Genomic DNA, 24,697 nt, shown 5'->3' on the forward strand with positions numbered 1-24,697 from the left:
TCTTGTTGATCCCATATTGTGTAACTAGTCTGTCAAATGGAATAAATTCTGTTCCTTCTAGTATATGTTCTAAATATTTGATTCCTTTACCACTCCAATCTGAAAAGTTTATCATATTATTGTTTTGTAATATGTCAGGGTTGTTCCAGATAGGTGTACGTTTGCATGGGATTAATGAAGACTGCGTCAATTTTAGAAACTCCCACCATGCTGTCAGAGAAGAGCTGATGCTGATGCTTTTGAAGCATTCATGTCGTTGGATGTTTGAGCTGATAAATGGTAGATCTGAAATCTCTAGATTATTGCAAAGTGCTTGTTCTACATCTAGCCAAGGTTCATCTAAGAGGGTATGTTTTAGCCATCCTGAGATAAACTGAAGCCTGTTGGCTAAGAAGTAGTGCTGAAAGTTAGGTAGTTCTAATCCTCCTTTATCCTTGGTCTTTTGTAGTGTTTTTAAGCTTATACGTGGGGGTTTATTTTTCCAAAGGAATTTGGACATACATGAATCTAGAGATCTGAACCAATCTTGTGGCGGTTTAGTTGGGATCATTGAGAATAAATAATTTATTTTTGGTAAAACCATCATTTTTATAGCGGCAACCCTTCCCATAAGTGATATGGGTAGACATTTCCATCTAGCCAGATCACCTTCTACTTTCTTTAAAAGTGGGATATGGTTTAATTTAGTTAGATCTGCAAGCTTGGGAGAAACATTAATACCTAAATATTTTATATTTCCCGATTGCAGTGGTGTAGAAGAAGAATTATGGAGGGAGCAATTAATTGGAAGGACTGTAGATTTTGACCAGTTAATTGAGTAATCTGATATTCTTGCAAAAGAGCTTATCAATTCAATCACCCCAGAGATATTGATTTGTGAATTTTGGAGAAAGAGTAACACATCATCTGCATAAAGGCTGATTTTATGTTCCACATTCTTGCATTTTATGCCCTTAAATACTGAATTCTGTCTAATTGCTGCTGCTAGTGGTTCAATAAAAATTGCAAACAGTGAAGGGGAGAGTGGGCATCCCTGCCTGGTGCCCCTCAAGAGACAGAAGCTGGAGGATGTCTGGTCATTTGTTCTAACACAAGCTGTTGGGGAATTATATAATATTTTTAACCAGTTTATGAAAGAGGATCCAAAACCAAATTTGTGTAAAGTTGCAAATAGAAATTTCCAGTTAACTCTGTCGAATGCTTTTTCTGCGTCTAAAGAGAATATTGTAGTTTCAAGGTTTTTACTGCATGAGTAGTCTATCAAATTAAGTAATCTACGTGTATTTGTTGATGAGTGCCTACCTTTTATGAAACCAGTTTGGTCAGGATGAATTAAGAGGGGGGTTATTTTCTCTAATCTCTTTGAGAGAGCTTTGCAGATTATTTTAAGGTCTACATTTATAAGGGATATTGGACGATAGCTTGAGGGATATAAAGGGTCTTTGCCTGGTTTTAGCAGGAGATTAATGTTTGCAGAATTCATATTTGATGGAAGTCTGCCCTTTTCTTTGATTTCCAACAATGTTCTGTAGAAAACTGGTGCTAGAATCGTCCAGAATTCTTTGTAGAATTCTGCAGGAAAGCCGTCTGGACCTGGAGCCTTATTATTGGGCATACTTATCAGGGCTTCCTGGAGTTCACCTGGTGTCAGTGGTGAATCCAGTGCCATTGCTTGGGTGTCTAATAATTTTGGAAGCGTTATGTTGTCCAAAAACTGATCAATTTCCTTTTTAGATGGGTTTAATTGTGGTGAATACAACGTTTTATAGAAATCCCTGAAAATGTTGTTTATTTGTTTCGGTTCATATATTGTATTCCCAGATGAATCTTGAACAGCACATATAGTTGTTTTTTCTTTATTTATTTTTAGCTGGTTTGCTAGAAATTGACCGGATTTATTACCATGTTCATAATTTTGTAAGCGTAGTCTTTGTACTAAGAATTTTGTTTGTTTATCAATTATCTCATTTAATTCTAGTTTTGTTTTGCGTATTTTGTTCAATGTTTCCTGATCTTGGTGGGACGCGTAGGCTTCTTCTAGTGATTTGATGGTTTTTTTCTAATTCCTGAATATTTTTGTTTTCTTTTTTCTTTTTATGTGATGAGAAAGAAATTATTTTACCTCTCATCACAGCTTTCCCTGCTTCCCACAGAACAGAAGCTGATGTTCCGGGAGTGTCATTATAGTCTAAATATGAAGTCCACTCTTTTTAAAAATATTTAATAAAGTCTTCATCTTTAAGCAGTGATGTATTAAATCTCCAGTTTTTTCTTGGCGTAGTATTATTCTTGTGCATTAGTGTTAAAGATACAGGAGCATGATCGCTGACAGCTATAGGGTGAATCTCAGTGTCTGAAATGTCGCTCAGCAGTGAGCTGCTGACCAAAAAATAATCCAGACGAGAGTAGGAGTGATGGACATGAGAAAAAAGTATATTCCTTACTGGTGGGGTGAAGGGAACGCCATGCATCGCAAAGACCAAAGTCGCTCATATACTGTTTGATTATATTTGTGGATTGCCAATTACGCTGAGTTCCTGCTGTATTGAGCCTATCCGTTTCTTCATTTAGTCCAAGGTTGAGGTCGCCTCCAAGAACAAGTGTGCCATCTAAGTGTTCAGAGTAGTGATGGTAAATTTGATTCTTTTTACTGAATCGAGTGTTAATGAGTCACTCACCAAAGTGAATCGGCTTTTTTGAGTCATTTGATTCACTGAGCCAGTTGACCAGAGAGTGCAAAAATTTTACATTTTCACTCAAACTTAATTTGTTTCCCTTTTCATGTAAATGCCACTGCTAAGATGAATGATTAAAAAACAAACAAACTATTTTATAGAGAAAAAAAGAGCAAAAACATTTCTAAAATTAAGCAGTTTCCTATCAAAATTGCTTAATAAACATTTATTTTGTTTATTTGTATTTTATTTGTATTTTCCTTAAGTGTGTCAAATATATATTTTCTCATCTAAATGTCCACTGCGCTGTGAGCCAGGGGGCGGTAATGCGCCTTAACATTGGTTCGGTAATGCGCCTTAACATTGGTTGCCAACCAAGAAGAAGAAGAAGCTGTGAGCCAGGAGGGAGGGGGTGAGTGAGTGATTCGTTCGTTCGCTCTATGATTCAGCACAGGAGGGAGGGGGTGAGTGAGTGATTCGTTCGCTCGCTCTATGATTCAGCACAGGAGGGAGGGGGTGAGTGAGTGAGTGATTCGTTCGCTCGCTCTTTGATTCAGCACAGGAGGGAGGGGGTTAGTGAGTCCTGAGTGATTCGTTCGCTCTTTGATTCAGCACAGGAGGGAGGGGGTTAGTGAGTGAGTGAGTGAGTGAGTGATTCGTTCGCTCTATGATTCAGCACAGGAGGGAGGGGTTGAGCGAGTCCTGAGTGAAAATAGCACCGAGGAGCTATTTTCTTGATGTGAGCTTCTACTCAGGGTTTTTTCTTCCAGTTCAGGGCAGAAATGCTTTTGTTACAAAACTGGCTGTTGTTTCCCCCCCCACAATTTTAATTATAAGCTAGATATATTTCTACTAATGGGATTAGTTTGCTAACAGCAACAGGGATGAGTCAGTGAGTCAGTTGGGCTTGTGAATCATGATTCACGAGTCAGTAAAGTGATTCTCGAGTATTGAACGAATCGTTCACGAATCGAACATCACTAGTTCAGAGAGTGCACAGAAAAAACCGTGAAAGAATGAGGGATCATCAACATTTGGACCATATACACTTACAATACATATGTTTTTATCACGTATAGATAGTTTGATGATTAAGAATCTGCCCTCTGGATCTATAACTGTATCGAGTACTGTGAAATTAATATTTTTATGTATTAAAATTGCTACTCCCCTTTGTATAGAATTATAACAAGCTGAGAACACATTAGGAAACTCAGGTGTTTTAAGTTCATTCGAGCCTCTAAGATGTCCGTGGGTCTCTTGTAAAAGGACATCTGCCTGTAGTTTTTTGAGTTGGTTAAGTATTTATAACCTCTTTTCTCTGGAGCCAGCTCCATTTATATTCCATGTAACGAACCTTAGTGCACCCATAGATGTCTGTGTATAACTAGGGGTGTATGCTGTGTGTGTGTCGCTTAGACAGGTAGAGAGAATACATCACTTGAGAGAGAATACAGACCTGCAGACTTTTAATGAGAATCTTTGTTTGGCTTTAATCTGCATATGAAGGAGGAAGATGGTGTCACATTTAGGCTTCCATAATGTCGACAGTCTGTCAGTGAGATCTGATCCAGAGTCAGAGTGAAGACACACATTTGGACTGTTTCCTATTTTGAATCTGACTCCAGAACATTTTGAATGAGTTCAGCTCAGTGAAGAGTTCCAGCTGGAAAGATGATCTCTGTTTGCTACCTGCTGCTGTCAGGTACGACTGTTCACGTCCACACGCAGGAAAAATCTGCTGACTGCAGAGGTGGGTTGAGTATCCAAAAATTTTACTCAAGTAAGAGTAGCATTACTTTAAAATATTATTACTCAAGTAAAAGTGAAAAGTAGTCGTCAAAAAAGTTACTCAAGTAAGAGTAAAAAAGTACTTGGCGAAAAGACTACTCAAGTAGCGAGTTACTGTTTTAAATGTCTGATTTATTTATTAAATAAATGTTATCAGACAAACAAAAATTAATAAATATACAAATGTTACTATTTTCAAAAGGAATATATGTAAAGACATCAAAATAAGGCACAACAATTCTAATTTCCAGATTTCAGTTTTTCACAACATAAAGCTTTTTTCACCAATACCTACAGTATATAATATAATTATATAAACAGTGCAAACAATTTCCAGTGACAAGATATGCTGTAAACTTTATATTAATTTTTGCTCCAAATGGCACAACAGCCTCAGAGAAAACAGAGCGAGGCATCTTCAACATATGTCCATACAAGGCAGCTCAGTTTACCATAAATTGCATGGGTGTGCATTTATTTCTGCATTTTTAGCAAAATTGTGCCATTTCTTCACTCAGTGAGGTGATGGTTAATGTTCTGTCCTTATTGTGCGTCCCTTTGCCCAACTTGACAGACAGCTAACGATTTCAATGAACATTGGAGGCGGAAGTAAGTTTAAGGCTTTTTACTTCGTCAGTAGTTCAATAATTGACATCCTTTTCTTCCCGTAAAACTAAAAACAAACACAAAGTAAATGTTACAAGATGTCTTTTCCTTTTTACTCACACTTCTAGGATATGAACTATACTGTTATATAGTATGTATAATCAACAGCGACTCAGTATTGATCACAATGCAACTTAGCGAGTTTAGCTTCCTCAAAGATAAACATAGCAGATGAAATAACTGGTTTCTAAACAAATCTCTGTAATAGAAATGCACCAAATAAACTTGTAAACATGTTGTACATTAATACTCACAAGCAATAACTCTCCAAGGCAGAAACGTTTTAAAGAGCAACAACATATTCTGCAGGCTAACAAGCGACCAGCTTCCTGTTTCCTCTACCCACAGGAACACAGAAAAACCCTACCAAAATATAAGCTGGTGAGTATTCCCACTATGACCAGCAGAGGGTGCTGAAGAGAAAGAACCTGTGCATGTCATAACACTCCCTGTCTGGTATTGTAAAATACCATTATGAACCAACTGAAACATCATAAACTGCAAGATTTTACAGATTATATCTGAATACAATGTTTACCATCATGACACACATACTTCTCAATCCTTTGGGGACATTAATAACACTGTCTCTGACACATGTCTCAGGTAAGTATTAATAGTTACATTTCTTGAGACCCTCACTTTAATCTTCCTGACCCTGCCATCCTTATCCGGGAAGATCTGGTTGACAAGTCCCATTGGCCATTCATTACGCCTCACTTGTGCGTCTTTGATGAGCACCAAATCTCCCACCTTGAGGTTTGCATGGTTACGTTGACACTTGTTCCGGCTTTGCAGTGTCCCTAAGTACTCCTGTCTCCATCTGGTCCAAAATGTGTTTGCAAGGTGTTGAACTTGCCTCCACTGCTGTCGATGGAGATCTTTCTCAATAAAACTTCCCGGAGGGGGGAGAGGAGTGCACACCTTCTGAGTGAGAAGCATGGAAGGTGTCAACAGGAAGGGTGTGTCAGGATCTGTTGTGATAGGAGACAAAGGTCTAGCATTAATGATGGCTGTTACCTCTGCCATTAGAGTGGAAAGCACCTCATGTGTCAAGTGAGAGTGCGTGGTTTGGAGAAGCATTGCATCCAGGATACATCGGGACAACCCTATAATACGTTCCCAGCTTCCTCCCATATGAGAAGAGTGAGGTGGATTAAAGATTCAGGTGCATCCCTCTCCTCCCAGGTATGTTTTAATGCTTGACATGTCGGTCTCTGTCAGTGTGAAACCTAGCTCCCGGCAAGCACCAACGAAATTAGTCCCACAATCGGATCGAATCTGCTTAACAGGCCCTCTCAAACTGAAGAATTGACGCAGGGAATTGATGAAATTTGATGCATCCATCGACTCAATCAGTTCAATGTGCACAGCACGTGTGCTAAGACACATAAAAAGAACAGCCCACCTTCTGCTATTTGCCTGGCCTCCTCTTGTGCGCCTTGTGACCACAGACCAAGGGCCAAATACATCCAAACCCACGAAGGTGAAAGGAGGTTCGGTGCTGATACGATCAGAAGGCAGATCTGCCATTTTTTGCTCAGTTGCTCTCTTCCTAAGTCTGTTGCAGGTGATACAGTTGTGGATAATCTGTTTGATTAGCCTCCTTGCTCCTGTAATCCAATATCCAGCAGTACGGACTGCACCTTCTCTGAACACCCGTCCCTGATGCATTACTCGCTGGTGATGGTGTTCTACTATCAACTTGGCAACGTGGCTACCACCTGGAATAATGAGAGGATGTTTCTCCTTGTAGTCGATGTTGGCGTGCTTGAGCCTTCCACCTATCCTCAAGAGTCCTTCATCATCACAGTAGGGACTGAGTTTTTGTAAAGAGCTGTGTTTTGGTATGTCTTTACCATTGGCAATACAGGCACGTTCCTCCTCAAACATTTCCTTCTGCACACTTTTGATGACGACAATCTCAGCCTTTGTCAGTTCCTCTGCTGTGCGAGACTGTTTGCAATGATGCCATGAACGGCAAGAGGGACCTTCACCTTTGCTCTTGAAGAGCTTTGCAATATGAATGAGCAAGCTCAGGGCCTTGAGGAGTTTCTTCAAAGAGGAAAAATGTCTGAACCTTTGCGATCCAAGCAGAGACCCATCATTACTCGTGTGAGTGACAAAGCTACGTATTTCATCATCCAACTCGGGGTCCACAAGGTCATAGGTTTCAGCTTCTCTTGTAACACTAGCTTGTAACAAGAAGGCAGGTCCTTTAAGCCAGGCACTGTCACCAAGCATGGCAGCAGGCACAGAGCGTCTGTCTATGTCAGCAGGGTTAGAGCTCGTAGGGACATAGTGCCATTGTTTTGGTTCTGAAATCCTCCTGATTCGCTGCACCCTGTTGCCACATATACATAGAACCTCTTCGTCTGGTTGCTTATATAGCCTAAAACCACACGACTGTCTGTGTAGAATTCAACTGCCTCAAGATTTAGGTCCAGTTCACTTGTGATGACTTCGGCAAGCTCTGCAGCTAACACAGCAGCTCCCAATTCCAGTCTTGGAATTGTATGAGCAGATTGTGGGGCCAATTTTGCTTTCCCTAGAATGAAGCCCACCTGATGGTTCTGATTTTCACCAGTGGTCTTCAGGAAAGCAACTGCTGCAATGGCTTTAGTGGAGGCATCTGAAAAGATGTGTAACTCTTTTCTGATTGCTGTTGACATCGTAGCAGAAGCGTAGGTTCTTGGAATATGTACATTCTTGAGCTCGACAAGAGATTCTTTCCATGTATCCCACTCGGCCTCCCTTTCTCTAGGCAGTGGAGTGTCCCAGTCTAGGGCCTCACTTGAAAGTTCTCTCAGCAGCATATTTCCCTGGATTGTAACCGGTGAAGCAAATCCTAAGGGATCAAAAAGACCATTGATTGTAGCTAAGACACCTCTCTTTGTAAAGGGCTTCACTGTCTCTGCTACTCGAAAGGTAAAGGCGTCTTTCTTTAGGTCCCATATCAGACCAAGACTTCGCTGTGTAGGTGTCACATCAGTCTCCAGATTTAGCTCCTTAAGCCCCTTTGCACGGTCATCTGGAGAAAACGCATCAAGAACCTCAGAGCTGTTTGATGCTATTTTATGCAGGTGAAGGTTAGATGTGGCAAGCATTTCCTGTGCTCTGTTCATTAGATCAATAGCTTCACTGGCTGTGGTCCTTAACATAAGCGCATCATCAACGTAGAACTCCCTCTCAACGAAGCGTCGTGCATCTGATCCGAATTCCTCTTCACCATGACCTGCTGCACATCCAAGGCCATATATAGCTACGGATGGTGAGGGACTGTTGCCAAACACGTGAACCTTCATTTGATACTCACAGATGTCATTGGCAGGATTGTTGTCTTCATGCCAGAGGAAGCGCAAATAGTTTGGATGGTCCTCTCTTACAATGAAACTGTGAAACATCTGTTCAATGTCAGCAGTTACTGCAACAGTTTCACCTCTGAACCGCAACAATACTCCCAATAAGCCATTATTGAGGTCAGGTCCAGAGAGGAGAACATCATTGAGAGAGACGCCATGGCACTTTGCACTTGAGTCAAACACAACCCTGATCTGATTCGGCTTCTGAGGATGGTACACCCCAAACGTAGGTAAGTACCAGCACTCCTTGTCCACCTCAAGTGGAGGAGCCAGTTAAGCATGGTCACGATCAAATATGTTCTGCATGAAAGGAAAAAAATGCCTCTTCATTTCAGGCCTTTTTTCAAGGGTGCGCTGAAGAGAGGATAAGCGTTTGACGGCCTGGTCGCAATTGTCGGGCAGCCACTGGCGAGGTCCCTTAAATGGAAGTGGCGCTACCCAGCTGTTGCTGTTATCTATGAACATCTCTCTCTTCATGACCTCATGGAACAGTTTGTGTCACGGCTAGACGGTCCTCACCGATCGTCTTGCCAATTTTTTGTGGTGTTTGTGTGTACTGTGTCGTGTTCTCCTCTCCATCCTGTGCATGTGTTTTTCTGCTGGAACATGTACTTCCGGAAGCCATGGCACGGAACGGCAGTTGACCGGAGGGGAGTGTCCTGAGCTAGAATCATTGCACCTGTGCGTAATCACTTCGCCGGCTACAACTAATCTGAAGCAGACTTATTTAACGGGGCGGTTGAGTCACAACCAACGCTGGAATGTTGAACTAAATCGGGTAGCGTAGTCGTGATTAGCATACCCGGTTTGTGAAGGAGAGAACGTTTTCGTTATTGGGCGTGTGTTTTTTCTCATCTGCCTCCAGGATTCAGGGATCGGAGAAGGAGCCGGCACAAGGAGTTGTTGTGGATTGTTACTGCACTGTCATCGCGAGGAGAGGTCGCCGTATCACTGCACTGCCCTTTTTGGATTATAGACTCAAACTGTTGACTCTGTTTTAGATGCTGTTCTTCCACTAGTCACATGGCCAAGAACTGTAACACAACAATCAAGTGTACAGAATGTGAAAGCAGGAATCATATCTCTGCCCTTCATCCAGGACCACCTCCTGCAACTCTCTTTGGTCATGGCGGGGAGGGCACAGAAGAGACTACTCAGCCTGCTATAACATCGACTTGTACCGAAGTATGTGGAGAGGCTCAGAGAGGAAGATCCTGTTCTAAGATCTGGTTGGTAAAGGTTTTCCCAAAAGCGCAGCCAGAGCGAGTGACAAAGGCTTATGTCGTGCTCGATGATCAGAGTAATCGGTCACTTGCCAGGTCAGAGTTTTTTGATGTTTATGGCATAGAGGGGAGGAGGAGGAGGAGTCTCCATTTACAATTCGTACATGTGCGGGAACGACAGAAATGATGGGTAGAAGAGCTACAGGCTTTGTAGTGGATTCACTAGATGGAGCCACATCAGTCACGCTGCCGACAATAATTGAATGTAATAACATTCCGAGTAACAGAGCTGAGATACCTACCCCTGAGGTGGCAGCAGAACATGCTCATCTAAGGCCAATAGCCCATCTCATCCCCCCACTCGATCACAAAGCTGAGATCCTCCTTTTACTTAGATGTGACCTACTTAGTGTCCACAAAGGTAACTTGTCCACAATTGGAGCGACACCACGTGCAGAGTCAAGATAGCTTAGCCCTGGGAGATAACCCTCTGATTTTGCTGCCTCAACCTCTTGCAGCAGGTCACTAAGCTCTCTCAGCTTCACAGGATCCTTGCTGCTGACCTTTGGGAAGTTTGTAAGCCTGTCGAACAGTGTTTTTTCAATTATCTCTGGAGAGCCAAAACATTCCTCCAAGCGTTCCCAGGCTTTGTCCAGTCCAACTTCAGGACGACAGACATGCACCGTCTTTATTCTTTTCACATGCCGTGCCGAGTCGTGCCCCAGCCACTTAAAAAGGAGGTCCAACTCTTCACTAGGGCTGAGTTTTAGTCCACTGATTGCATTCAGAAAGGAAGATTTCCATGCCCAGTAATTTTCAGGGCAGTCATCAAACTTTGTGAGACCAGCATTAATAAGATCCCTCCGTGCCAAGTACCTTGCTATATCACCCACCTGAGCACTGCCATCTGGTAGGAGTGGTGGTGCGACTCGATCAGGCGACCTTTCCCTTGTGCTCTCTGGTGGGTGCGGTGTTGAGTGGGGGTAATTACCAGACTTTGGTTCCTGAGATAGCCCTGATGATGGAATGGCTTTGTTTCTCATTTTGAACAAGTGAGATTCAACATATGGAGTACCAAAGCTTTGCCTGGGTGGAATCGTGGGCTTCAGCTCATGAACAGTTGACTCTCTATGCTCTGCCTCTGGTTTAGCGCTCTCGGTTGGCTGTAGATGCTGCTCCACATACTGGAGTGTCCTTTCAGCAGTCTCTTCAAAGGCTGGTTTCCTTTCAGTTTTGACAGAGTCCTCTCCTGCAACCTCAAGGATGGTGGCTTCAGCCATAGCTGCTGCTACCTCCTTTTCATACTGTAAAGTGTTCAATTTGGCTTCTATGCGAGCCTTCTCAATCATCATTTCTGACTCTATTTTGGCATAATCGGCTCATGCGCAAGCTGCCTCCAGTTTAGCACGAGCTGCAGCAGCGGCTCGACTGGCTGATGATCCACTAGATGCTATAGAGGCCACTGACCTGGTCTCTAGAGCCGACAGCTGCGTTATTTCTTTTGTGGCTTGTGTGTCCTCCATCTCACAATGCTGCTGTGTGGCGAGAGTAAGCAGTAGTAGAGATGAGACGTGCTGGCAGATGAGGTTGCTGTCTTTGATTATCTCGGCCTGCTGAGAAGCTGCTTTTTTACTGCTCTGTCCTTATTGTGCGTCCCTTTGCCCAACTTGACAGACAGCTAACGGTTTCAATGAACATTGGAGGCGGAAGTAAGTTTAAGGCTTTTTACTTCGTCAGTAGTTCAATAATTGTATATTGTCAATAACCCAATGTATATACTATATATATATAGTTATACTTGTATAACTATGCATGTGACAAATAAAGAACCTTGAACCTTGAACCTTGAATTGACATCCTTTTCTTCCCGTAAAACTAAAAACAAACACAAAGTAAATGTTACAAGATGTCTTTTCCTTTTTACTCACACTTCTAGGATATGAACTATACTGTTATATAGTATGTGTAATCAACAGCGACTCAGTATTGATCACAATACAACTTAGCGAGTTTAGCTTCCTCAAAGATAAACATAGCAGATGAAATAACTGGTTTCTAAACAAATCTCTGTAATAGAAATGCACCAAATAAACTTGTAAACATGTTGTACATTAATACTCACAAGCAATAACTCTCCAAGGCAGAAACGTTTTAAAGAGCAACAACATATTCTGCAGGCTAACAAGCGACCAGCTTCCTGTTTCCTCTACCCACAGGAACACAGAAAAACCCTACCAAAATATAAGCTGGTGAGTATTCCCACTATGACCAGCAGAGGGTGCTGAAGAGAAAGAACCTGTGCATGTCATAACAGTTAAGCTTCAGCAGCAGTTTGCTCTCAAGGTTCTTGCTGTGAAGCTGTAACTGTTTAGCAGTGAACATGAGTCCTGCATGACTAAGAAGTCCTTCACAAGCTCCAGATGCAGGAAGAGCTGTATTGACTTTGATCGACAGCTTCTTGATGTGACGAAAGCCATGCAATAGATCCACACTTCCAGTGAATGGACATGAAAGGTACCTCTCCAGCTCCCCTGCTTCTGGCTTTCCTGACCCCATGGATCCATCATCTTCGTCGAATAGGCCGCTGTTTGTGCTGGCCTCATCCAGCTCTGTGTCTAGGTGATGTCTGATGAAGTGGAGACCTGTGGAAAGATGTAAGGTTTTCAAAAGAATTAGGTCTGCTCATTATAGTGCTGTATACACTGCCAAGCTGCAGATGTTTGTTTGGAGCTAGCCTCCAAAAGCTGGCCATACACTGTGCGATTTTTGGCCCATTTTGAGCCGATTTCAGTCGCGCAACCGTTTTGGGGATCGGTCCGAGTTTTGCCTTAATCGTGTATGCATCGTGTAGTATACATGGGGTAACAAAAAGCAGTTAACACCTCACGACCAGCTCCCAATCATCAATCGTATGGTCGCAAGATAATCAAACCTGTTTGAAATCCTGTCGCCCCTCAACGCAGCCTCTCACACTGCGCACGCACAAACACAGAAATCAAAGAGAAAAGGTGGAGCAGCACGCCGGTGGAGCAGCACGCCAGTGCAGCGTGTGATCTGAACACAAGAGATGGAGGCACAACTTGTAGGATGAGGCAAGCTCATCTGAGTACGTAAGCGTAGAGCTGCCACCCAGGCAAAAGAAAAATAGAGCTATATCACGTTACAACGTGAAAAGTTTATTGTCATAACAATATACGTTTCATGTTCGTGCAATATACCTTTCACTATTGAACAATATGTATATTGTACGAAGGTGATATTATATTGTTCAAACGTGAAAGGTATATTGTACTAACATGAGGCAGCTCTACGCTTCCTTATCCGAGCCTTTTCAATGTGGCCTCACAAAATTATCACGACTACAACAACCATGAAAAGAGTTGGATGGACATTGCTGCTCAATCACAGCTGCCTGGTCAATGTTTTCCATTAGTAATTTAGCAAAGTTGACGGTGTGTGTGCGTGTCTGTGTGAGTGAGTGAGTGAGTGAGTGAGTGAGTGAGTGAGTGAGTGAGTGAGTGAGTGAGTGAGTGAGTGAAAGACACAAAGAGGGAGAGCGAGGGACAGATTTTGTATGATAAGCTTCATGTTATGGACGCACAGTTTGAGCACTCAGGTCGCATCAGAGCATCAGGCCGTATAGTGTGAGACCCTGCATCGTGACCTATGAACTTCTAACCTCTGCGATTTAATTGTACAGTTTGAGCAGGAGCTGAATAACGCAACTGAAAAAATAAAATAAAGTATAAATAAAATAAAATAAAATCGCAGTGTTTTCCCGGCTTAATTAAACTAAACAAGCTGCTGTTTCACATAATAAACCCTGTCACCCTCAGTATTGCCTTATGTTTTAACAGTTAAAGCAGTAGAGACGAGCTGTTTGCATGTGCATGGAACTCTAGCGTCATTAACCAGGCTAGCTGTTAGCTTATAGCTCACGCTAGCTAACCAGCGAGCAGTTAAAGGGACAGCAGAAGCTGCACAAAACACCCACAAACTTATCTCACTACAACGTAGCGCCGAAAATATGACTCGCAGCTCGAGCTCGACACAGCTGCTGTAACATAAGACTGAAATCCAGCTAACCACAGCTAAAAAGATATTTACAGAAAACTTACCGTTTCCTCAGGTTACACGAGTTGAGTTGTTTTGGCTCTCACTGAAGACACCGACGCTGAAGACATAGTTGTTCTTTTGTACTGCTTTTAAGCGAAACATTCTTTGTATATGAGGCCAAGGCTGTTCATCCTCTTCAGCTCTAGCGTAGACTCTGCCATTTTTCATGTTTCTTCTTACTGGGTGTCTGCTACTTTGAAACGCTTGAGCCGCTCTGCCCGCCACAGTTTCAAACTGGTCATGTGACTGCACGGCCACATCTCATTGGTAAAAAAGTTACCGGAAACTCCACTGGCGCCATGTTATCTAATGCGTTAAACTAATTTTTTTTTTTTAAAGTAACGAGTCGAAATTTGCAAATGTAGCGGAGTAAAAGTACCGTTTCTTCTTCACAAATGTACTCAAGTAAAAGTAAAAAGTATCGTGCAAAAAAGGTACTTTAAAAGTACATTTTTTTCAAAAACGTAATCAAGTAAATGTAACTCGTTACCGCCCACCTCTGGCTGACTGTTACCAAACGGAGCAGAAATCTCATCACTGGACAATAATGATGAATGAACTCAGAGCTGCTGATATCAGATCTGATTTCAGGGGAACTAAACACAGAAATGATTGGCTCATTTTAGCTTTCTGAGCCATTATCTGCTGCTGTGTCGCTAGTTGGCAGAAAATGATTTGTATTCCTGTTCAGGGCTTCAGTGTTTATGAGTCCAGATCCAGGTGACAGCAAGTCAAAATGATGTTACCTGTCTGTGTCCAGCAGCAGCCTGTATTCACTTTGAATATTGTTATAAGCTGACATGGATCAGTTTGTCTTTGATTGGTTTGTAAATGTCACTGTTTCCATTGGACCTGAGTGACGTACAAAGACAGAGAGGGAGAGAAAGGAGAGAGAGGATGGAGACAGCAAAGAGAGAGCAAACACAAACAGGTGAGAGTGGACAGGTGACCAAGGTCAGCAACCAATCAGAGAGCTTCTGTTTGACCCACAGTCACTGATGATGACTGCACATAACCAAGCAGTGTGTTACTCTGATATCAAATATGGATCCTGCTCTTATAATAATGATCATCAGATGATATTATTGTGTTATTTTGTAGCTGAATACGATGTTTGTGTGATTATCAGTGAAAGAAGCAGTGAGGAGGATGGAGAGAGAGAGAGGACAGAGGGTGAAGTTAGAAACACTAAAAGGATTTTTCATGGATTTCATGGATAATTTGAGTGATTTCCAGCAGGACACTTAAACATGTCAGTGGACGTCCTAAAGAACATATTCACTTATATGAAACATGTCATTGAACAGGATTAATATCAGTGGAAACATGGTGGAAACAGCTGTGACTGCATGGATGTGACACACTTCAAATCTGTTCTCCACTCTTGGATTTGGGATCCATGGAGCTGCTGCTGAGTCTGTACAATAAAGGAATGGTGTGGAAGGTTGCAGCGTACGGACACAAACACTTTCTGCTTACAATCTGATTTTATTTTCAACATTAAACTACTAACCTACACTGATCAATGATGTTAATGATCACATCTGGACTCACCCAGCCTTTCTGCAGTTCCTCACAGCTGGAATCAGTCTCTGTCGTCCCCGCTTTGATGTTTTGTACTTCAGCAGGTCCAACTCATCCAGAACCTCCTCTGACATCTGCAGCATGAAGGCCAGAGCTGAGCACTGGATCTCAGAGAGTTCCTTCTCTGATCTGTTCTCTGACTTCAGGAACTCTTGGATCTCCTGAAATAATGAGAGGTGGTTCATCTCCATCAGACAGTGGAAGATGTTGATGCTTCTGTCAGGAGAGATTTCATCACTGTTCATCTCCTTCAGGTTGTTGATGACTCTCTGGATGGTTCCTGGACTGATCTCTGTCTGACCCAGCAGACCTACTAAGAGTCTCTGGTTGGACTCCAGACAGAGGCCATGAAGGAAGCGAACAAACAGGTCCAGGTGGCCATTTTTACTCTCGAGGGATTTCTCCATGACTTTAGTCAAAAAGACATCCATTGATGTGAAGCTATAAGACTTGAACTTGTTCTTAAAAAAATATCTGTTTTTGTATTCTTCTCGGAAATTCCCTAGAAAACCTTCTACCACCTCTGTCTTCCTGTTGGAGTGACAGTGGAACATGTAGACAGCAGCCAGAAACTCCTGAATGCTCAGATGAACAAAGCAGTAGACTGGTTTCTGGAAGATCACACACTCTCTTTTGAAGATCTCTGTACAAACTCCTGAGTACACCGAGGCCTCTGTCACATCCAGACCACACTGCTCCAGGTCTTCTTGGTAGAACATGATGTTTCCTTTCTCCAGGTGTTCAAACGCCAGCCTCCCCAGCTTCAGAAGAACTTTCCTATCAGCCTTCGTCAGCTCCTGTGAACTCGTCTCACGTCCCTCATGGTACTTGTTCTTCTTCTTCTTTGTCTGAACCAGCAGGAAGTGTGAGTACATGTCAGTCAGGGTCTTGGGCAGCTCTCCTCTCTGCTCTGTAGTCAACATGTGCTCCAGAACTGTAGCAGTGATCCAGCAGAAGACTGGGATATTACACATGATGTGGAGGCTCCTGCATGTCTTCATGTGGGAGATGATTCTGCTGGACAGCTCTTCATCACTGAATCTCCTCCTGAAGTACTCCTCCTTCTGGGCGTCAGTGAAGCCTCGTACTTCTGTTAGCCTGTCAACACGTGTAGGAGGGATCTGATTGGCTGCTGCAGGTCGGGAAGTTATCCAGATGAGAGCCGAGGGAAGCAGATTCCCCTGGATGAGGTTTGTCAGCAGCTGGCTGACTGATGACTTCTGTGTGACATCAGACAGCAGCTTCCTGTTTGTGAAATCCAATGAAAGTCTGCTTTCATCCAGGCCGTCAAAGATGAACAAAAGCTGAGAGACAGCCAGCTTCTCTGCTGTGACCTTCTGTAATGTTGGATGGAAAATATGGAGCAGCTTCAGAAGACTGTACTGATCATCTCTGATCAGGTTCAGCTCCCTGAATGAAAGCAGAACCACCACGCTGACATGTTGGTTCTCCAAGCCCTCTGCCCAGTCCAGAGTGAACTTCTGCACTGAGAAGGTTTTTCCAACACCAGCCACGCCGTTGGTCAGAACCACTCTGATGGGTCTCTGTTGGTCAGGTAAGGCTTTAAAGATGTCCTGGCACCTGATTGGAGCGTCATGGAGGGCGTCCATCTTGGAAGCTGTCTCCAGCTGCCTCACCTCATGTTGGGTATGAACCTCTTCACTCTGTCCCTCTGTGATGTAGAGCTCAGTGTAGATCCTGTTGAGGAGGGTTCTACTTCCTGTTTCATCACTTCCTTCAGTCACACGTTCACATCTCCTCCTCAGACTGATCTTATGTTCATCTAAAACCTCCTGCAGACCAACATCTGCTGAAAGAAAGAAAAACAATGAGACTAAAGAGAAAGAAGACTCTTCAATGTCTGAACAAACAAGAAGTCCAGTTTTCAGAAATGAGTCCATCAGCAGACAGATGTTCAGTCTTACTTTGTACACAGCTGCTCTGACTGGTTGTCTGCAGTCCAGCTCTGCTTCTGGATCTTTCTCCACACTGTGCAGAAGCTCTGATGGTGACATAGAAAAGTCAAAGTGGAGATACTTCTGTGCACCTTTGATTAGACTCATTATAAAAAGGAAAACAAAGTTTAACACAGTCATGTTTCCAGTTCACTGACTTACATTTATTCCATGGACACTCACTCTAACCTGAACCACAGCTACAACCCAACATTGTTGAGGCCTCATCTCCTCCTTTCCTGACTGTAGAGGTTAAATATGCAACAACCAACAAATAAAAGAATTTGGTTCATTTCAAAGAAATTCACACGGTGACCAAGTAAAGTAACCGTAGTAAAGGAGACAACATCCCGTTGATGGTGGGATTATTTGAAAGATTTGCTTTAGTCACGTCACCAAATGCAGTTGAACCACCCGTGGATCCATGTTTGACCATTCTACCACTCTGAGCTCTGCTTTTTAATCATTTTATTAATCCATCCATCCATCCATCCATCCATCCATCCATCTTCATCCGCTTTATCCAGGGCCGGGTCGCGGGGGCAGCAGCCTAAGCAAAGAGGCCCAGACCTCCCTCTCCCCAGCCACCTCCTCCAGCTTATCCGGGGGAATACCAAGGCATTCCCAGGCCAGCCGAGAGATATAATCTCTCCAACGTGTCCTGGGTCTGTCCCGGGGCCTCCTCCCGGTGGGACATGCCTGGAACACCTCACCCAGGAGGCGCCCAGGGGGCATCCTTGTCAGATGCCCGAACCACCTCAGCTGGCTCCTTTCGATGTGGAGCAGCAGCTGCTCTGCTCTGAGCCCCTCCCGGATGGCCGAACTTCTCACCCTATCTCTAAGGAAGAGGCCAGCCACCCTTCGGAGGAAGCTCATTTCTGCCGCTTGTATCCGCGATCTCGTTCTTTCGGTCACTACCCACAGCTCGTGGCCATAGGTGAGGGTAGGGACGTAGATCGACCGGTAAATTGAGAGCTTCGCTTTTACACTCAGCTCCCTCTTCACCACGACGGACCGGTGCAGCGTCCGCATTACTGCAGCTGCAGCCCCAATCCGTCTGTCGATCTCCGGCTCCCTTCTCCCATCACTCGCGAACAAGACCCCGAGATACTTGAACTCCTCCACTTGGGGCAGGAACTCATCCCCGACCCGGAGTGGGCACTCCACCCTTTTCCGGCTGAGAACCATGGCCTCAGATTTGGAGGTGCTGATCCTCATTCCCGCTGCTTCGCACTCGGCTGCGAACCATTCCAGTGCGAGCTGGAGGCCCTCACCCGATGAAGCCGACAGAACCACATCATCTGCAAAAATCAGAGATGAGATTCTGAGGCCACCAAAGCGAAAGCCCTCCGCCACTTGGCTGCGCCTAGAAATTCTGTCCATAAAAATTATGAACAGAACCGGAGACAAAGGGCAGCCCTGGCGGAGCCCATCACCCACCGGGAACGAGTCCGACTTATTGCCGGCAATGCGAACCAAGCTCTTGCAACGGTTGTATAGGGATCGAATGGCCCGTAGCAATGGGCCAGACACCCCATATTCCCGCAACACCTCCCACAGGACACCCCGAGGGACACGGTCGAATGCCTTCTCCAAGTCCACAAAACACATGTAGACTGGTTGGGCAAACTCCCATGCACCCTCAAGTATCCTCGAGAGGATAAAGAGCTGGTCCGGTGTTCCGCGACCAGGACGAAAACCGCATTGTTCCTCCTGTATCCGAAGTTCGACTAACGGACGAACTCTCCTTTCCAGCACCCTGGCATAGACTTTCCCAGGGAGGCTGAGGAGTGTGATCCCCCTGTAGTTGGAACACACCCTCCGGTCCCCCTTCTTAAAGATGGGGACCACCACCCCGGACTGCCAGTCCACAGGTACTGCCCCTGATCTCCACGCAACATTGCAGAGGCGTGTCAACCAGGACAGCCCTACAACGTCCAGAGCCTTCAGGAACTCGGGGCGGACCTCATCAACACCAGGGGCTCTGCCACCAAGGAGTTGTTTAACTGCCTCAGTGACCTCGCCCCCGGAAATTGGCGGGTCATTCCCCTCATCCCCAGACTCTGCTTCCTCCTCGGAAGACGTGTCAGTGGGATTAAGGAGGTCCTCGAAGTATTCCTTCTACCGCCTGACAATTTTCTCAGTCGACGTCAGCAGCGCTCCGCCAGCACTATACACAGTGCAGGTAGAGCACCGCTTTCCCCTCCTGAGACGTCTGATGGTTTGCCAGAATCTCTTCGAGGCAGTCCGAAAGTCTTTTTCCATGGCCTCTCCGAACTCCTCCCACACCCGAGTTTTTGCTTCAGCCACTGCCCGAGCCGCATTCCGCTTGGCCTGTCGATACCTGTCGGCTGCCTCCGGAGTCCCACAGGCTAACCAAGCCCGATAGGACTCCTTCTTCAGCCTGGTGGCTCCCTTCACCTCTGGTGTCCACCATTTGGTTCGGGGATTACCACCACGGCAGGCACCAACCACCTTGCGGCCGCAGCTCAATGCAGCAGCTTCGGCAATGGAGACGCTGAACATGGTCCATTCGGACTCAATGTCCCCAGTCTCCCTCGGAATGCTGTTGAAGCTCTGCCGGAGGTGTGCGTTGAAGATCTCGCGGACTGGGGCCTCTGCTAGACGTTCCCAGCACACCCTCACTACGCGTTTAGGTGCACCAGGTCTGTCCAGCGTCCTCCCCCGCCACCTGATCCAACTCACCACCAGGTGGTGATCAGTTGACAGCTCAGCCCCTCTCTTTACCCGAGTGTCCAGAACATATGGTCGCAGGTCTGCTGATACGATTACAAAATCGATCATCGACCTACGGCCTAGAGCGTCCTGGTGCCACGTGCACTTATGGACACTCTTATGTTCGAACAGGGTGTTCGTTATGGCCAAACTGTGATTAGCACAGAAGTCCAATAACAAAGCACCGCTCGGGTTCAGATCAGGGAGGCCGTTCCTCCCAATCACGCCCCTGCAGGTCTCGCTGTCGTTACCCACGTGAGCATTGAAGTCTCCCAGCAGGACAACAGAGTCTCCAGGTGGAGCACCCTCCAGCAGCACCCCCCCCCCCCCCCCAGGGACTCTAAGAAGGCTGGGTACTCTGAACTGCCACTCGGCGCATAAGCGCAGATGACAGTCAGGACCCGTTCCCCGACCCTAAGGCGCAGGGAACAAACCCTCTCGTCCACTGGGAAAAACCCCAACGTACCGGCAGCAAGCCGAGGGGATATTAGAATACCCACCCCAGCCCGCCGCCTCTCACCAGGGGCAACTCCAGACTGAGACAGAGTCCAGCCCCTCTCCAGGAGACTGGTTCCAGAGCCCAAGCCATGCGTAGAGGTGAGCCCGACTATATCTAGCCGGTACCTCTCAACCTCACGCACTAACTCAGGCTCCTTCCCCACCAGAGAGGTGACATTCCATGTCTTCACGTCCTTCTCAGCTCACAGACACTCATCCTGATATTTTCCTTTAACATTTGATGGTATAATTCATCTGAGTTTACACTTTATCTGCATAAATACAGAAAAACAGACCCAAACACCATAAACCATCAGTTTCACCATGTAGAATATATTGTTGTTTCCTTGCTTTTAATTCAGAGAAAAACTCTGATTTGGATTTTCTCTGTTCTCTTTGCCACAGCCCATCCCAGCAGCAGCTGAAGCAGCTGACTGTCACAACACTGAATAACACTTTAGGAGGAATTTCAGAGGTCAGTAAAGCTCCAGTTTCAACATCAGTTAATTAATCATAGTTCATCATAAATGTTAACCTGGCTGGCACACATGTTAATATTAGCCATTTAAATATTAGCAGTTAGCTGAGGCCACAAGAAGAAGAGGCCCTAGAAGAACAATGGATGATAAGATTAGATTTTCAAGACTAGGCAGAGACGTGTTTTCCTTTACTGTCTCTTACAGAGGAGGGAGCAGATACCAGACGAGGTCACGGAGGTACGGGGAGGATTCGCAGCAGACAGCAAGACTGCCACGTCCATGCGAGAGAGCGATGGCTACGATAAGCTCTGTTTTTGTCTCCCTATATAATGTTGTACAGCCCATGTGAGGGTTATCCTCTCTGTGAACCAGATGCTTGATTTCACACGGAGGTCCACCAACTGAATTTGATCAGTTATGGGACGATTTACCTCGACAGGCTCCTTCACTCGCTGCTTTTAAACCTCCTTTAAAACACACTTTTACTCCCTGACCTTTGACCCAGTGTGACATGTTGACTCACTACCTCAGACAGCTTAAAAATAGTCTTTTTGTTTTTTGGTGCTGCCTAAAAGAACCGTAAAATATCTGTCCTATATACAGTTATGTTCATATATTTTTGTACTACATCAGGAAACTCAAAAACATAGTTTTTAATATTTTAATCCTTATTTTTAAAACTGTTTTTGTCATTTTTCTTCTCCCATTGCATCAAAATCATTATTTACACTGAATAAATGAGTCAGCAGCTCTCTTACATTCTTGCTGCAGGTTCATTACTGAAGTCTGGAGGGTTATCATTGGACCGGTCACTCCTCACAGACACACAGCTGGATGCTGCAGATCCTGCTCCATCCTCTTCCTCCATCTTCTTGATGTCAGGGTGGAGTTAGTCTGAGAGGCAAACACACACACTCAGAGGTGCTGTTGTACTGGAAGCATCACACTGACGGGTTTCTAAAGTTCTCATTGATCATTTCATGGAGTTTCTGTGGTAAACACTGTCCTGTGACGTATGTGTTATGGTGAGGGTCATGAGGGCTAACCAGCCCCACTCCTTACTCCTCATATTTCAGCCTGAAGCACAATAACAGCCTAAACCTAACCAGGAGGCTGTAACCTCAAAGGGACTTCATGGTTAGAAATAAAGGTTCAATGAAATGAAGCAGATCATAAAGACATGAGTTCCAACTTTAAAAGAAGCATCCACACGATGACGGCACAGCAGAGGAGCACTTTCTCTAACACACTGATTCAGTTCCACTGACACAAGGACACACACAGGAAGGCACACACACACAAGCCTTTATAAGAAACAACACAATCATCTGCGCTTGACTTGTCAATCCAAGTCCTTAGCCCATGAGCCCGCGGTATCAGACCACAGATATTCCCTTACTTTGAAAAAATAAAGCCAGTTTTCAGAACAGACCTGATGTTTATGCTACAGCCTGTTTACCAATATAATCAATATCAGATATCAGAGCAACAGAAACCTCGGTGATCAGGACGCTGGGACTGAGAACAGGAAGTGGCTCAAACGTCACAGATTCATGACGTCACCCTGAACTCCACTCACGGAGTTTCTGTCGCCAATGTGGTTTTTAAAGTCCCGTGATAAAGGCGGGTCTTTCTGTGAATCCGCACGCTCATTGGCTAATAACTTGAGATTATTTTTGCCTCCACTGACGGAGCCTGTTGTTCCCGCCACAGAGACACAGTAATGTCAGAGCGGTGTTAACACTCACCCTGCCTCAGCACAGCTCTCACTCTCCTCCTGCTCTCTCACACTAAACGGAGGCTCAGCTAAACTCACTTCCTCTCTACTTACAGGAAACCAGCGCTCAGAGGAGCCGACTGGCCTCACATTTCACCCACAGACACGAACAGCGTGGAATTATTTTATGTCATAAGAAGAAACATATTCATGTAAACACTCACCTGCCTCAGCTCCACCTTCCTCCTCCTGCTGCTCTGAACGGAGGCTCAATACTTTCACTTTCACTACTGCTCCCTAAACACAGAGGATGCTGGGACTTGTAGTTGTTTCCTTCCGGTGCGGTCTTCCTCTTTGTTTGTGTTTGTGTTCAAGTTATTTCGATCATGTAAACATCAACAGAACACGTGAAGCCACACAGAGTTTGTATGTCGAGGTGGGTAGGAGGGTTTGAGGGTTTGGGGAGGGCAGAGGTCTCTCAGTCTTGACAATCCACATTGATGGCATTGCATCTTTCAGCGTGTTTGTGGGTCGATTTGGATGCTCCAGGTGTGAGAGCAGCCACTCAGCCTCTACTGCAGATGTGTGTCACAAGTTAATCTGGCTGTAGGCTATGGCACTTGGCCACAGGTGGCGCTAATTGACTTGACTCCATTTGAGTGCACACAAAGTAAACTGCACACTTGTGAAGCGAAAACGCTGAAATCGCAGTAATAACACGTACGAGGGGAACGATAACGAAGACCAGATGCTCCTGATCGTTACTCTTGCTGTCCTGTGAACAGCATCGGCGTGGTGTTAATTGTTTGCTTTTGTTTTGGCGATCGCCCCGTGAATGAGAATATGACCAGGTAAACCCGCGACATTTTTAAATAGTTTGTCGTTCAACAGCAACAAGACTGACGGAGTGTGTTTGAGGAAACCTCACAAACGTCACAGATGAAATATTTGGTGTTTATTTGTTGGTTTGTCGGTAGCAGCTCCTTCAAAGTAAGTCTACCACACATCTGTTTGACCAACACCAGTTGATTTGGATCACCGGTCCAAACAATTTGAACCATTGTTATGTTTCCTTTTGTGTTGAGTTTGACTGATATTTGCTGGATAGCAAATGTTTTAAAGCTATGCAACCTTTATCTGTACATAGCAGTTAAACTGTTTAGATCAATCTTTATTGATAATATACATTATTTATTTATGAATTACTGTGTACACAAGAATAAGTTAATGTATTAAGATAAACTGGTGGAAATGTTTGTATTATTCTTGTGATTTTTTTTATTGGCCCTGTTTATTTACAGGCCAGGTGACCCTTTAGGGGTTTAAAATGCCGAGCCAATGAACGGCTGGGAGCAGGAATCTTTCTTCACTGAAGCTTCCACTTCCACGGGTCTGGTAGGAAGTTGTCAAGGACGACGTCTCTCTCTCTCTCTCTCTCCCCCCCCCCCCCCCCCCCCCCCCCCCCAGCTCATTATTCAATCGCCGTAATCTTTTTTTTTTCCCCCTCGCCTGTACTGTTAGATTCTTTTGCCATCAGAATTATTGTCTAAAGGCAAAGAAAGATGCCCAACGGATTTACTTTACCAAATGGACCATCCCAGCCTATTGATCTATTTGATTCACCTTTGCTTCTATTGTTTATTTTATTTTATTTTCACTTGCTGAACATGGGACAGACTTGACTGGGGAAAAGAAAGAGGGAAAGAAAAACAGTGGGGAAGAGGGACGGCGATAAAGGGCAAAAAACAAAAACCCACAAAACAAACAGACAAAAAATCCATCTATCAATCACCTGGATCACCTGTTGAAAGAAAAAATAGAAAACAAGCAAAGAAAAAGAGAGCAATATAATAAACAACATCATTGCGATGATCTATGTGAATATAACTGTAAAT

At 44.6% G+C, this 24,697-nt stretch overlaps 1 protein-coding gene across 8 annotated transcripts in view; it reads right to left on the reverse strand.

Annotated features, from left to right (window-relative positions):
* Positions 1 to 22,535, reverse strand: part of LOC113015897 (NACHT, LRR and PYD domains-containing protein 12-like) — a 95,868-nt gene extending 73,333 nt beyond the window's left edge. For 2 of the 8 annotated variants that reach the window (XM_080298306.1, XM_080298305.1), the window contains exons 1-3: positions 21,844 to 22,525; positions 17,343 to 17,419; positions 15,388 to 17,227 (exon numbers count right to left, since the gene is read on the reverse strand). In XM_080298306.1, coding sequence (XP_080154432.1) covers positions 15,388 to 17,227; positions 17,343 to 17,419; positions 21,844 to 21,953 — 2,027 coding nt within the window. In that variant the 5' untranslated portion in view covers positions 21,954 to 22,525. Of the gene's footprint in view, positions 1 to 15,387; positions 17,228 to 17,342; positions 17,420 to 21,843 lie in introns of all 8 variants that reach the window. The other 6 variants (XM_080298311.1, XM_080298309.1, XM_080298308.1 and 3 more) reach the window with 5 other exon arrangements.
* Positions 22,536 to 24,697: the final 2,162 nt, after the last annotated feature.

Source organism: Astatotilapia calliptera, chromosome 3 (assembly GCF_964374335.1).
Source record: "Astatotilapia calliptera chromosome 3, fAstCal68.1, whole genome shotgun sequence".
Taxonomy (NCBI): domain Eukaryota; kingdom Metazoa; phylum Chordata; class Actinopteri; order Cichliformes; family Cichlidae; genus Astatotilapia; species Astatotilapia calliptera.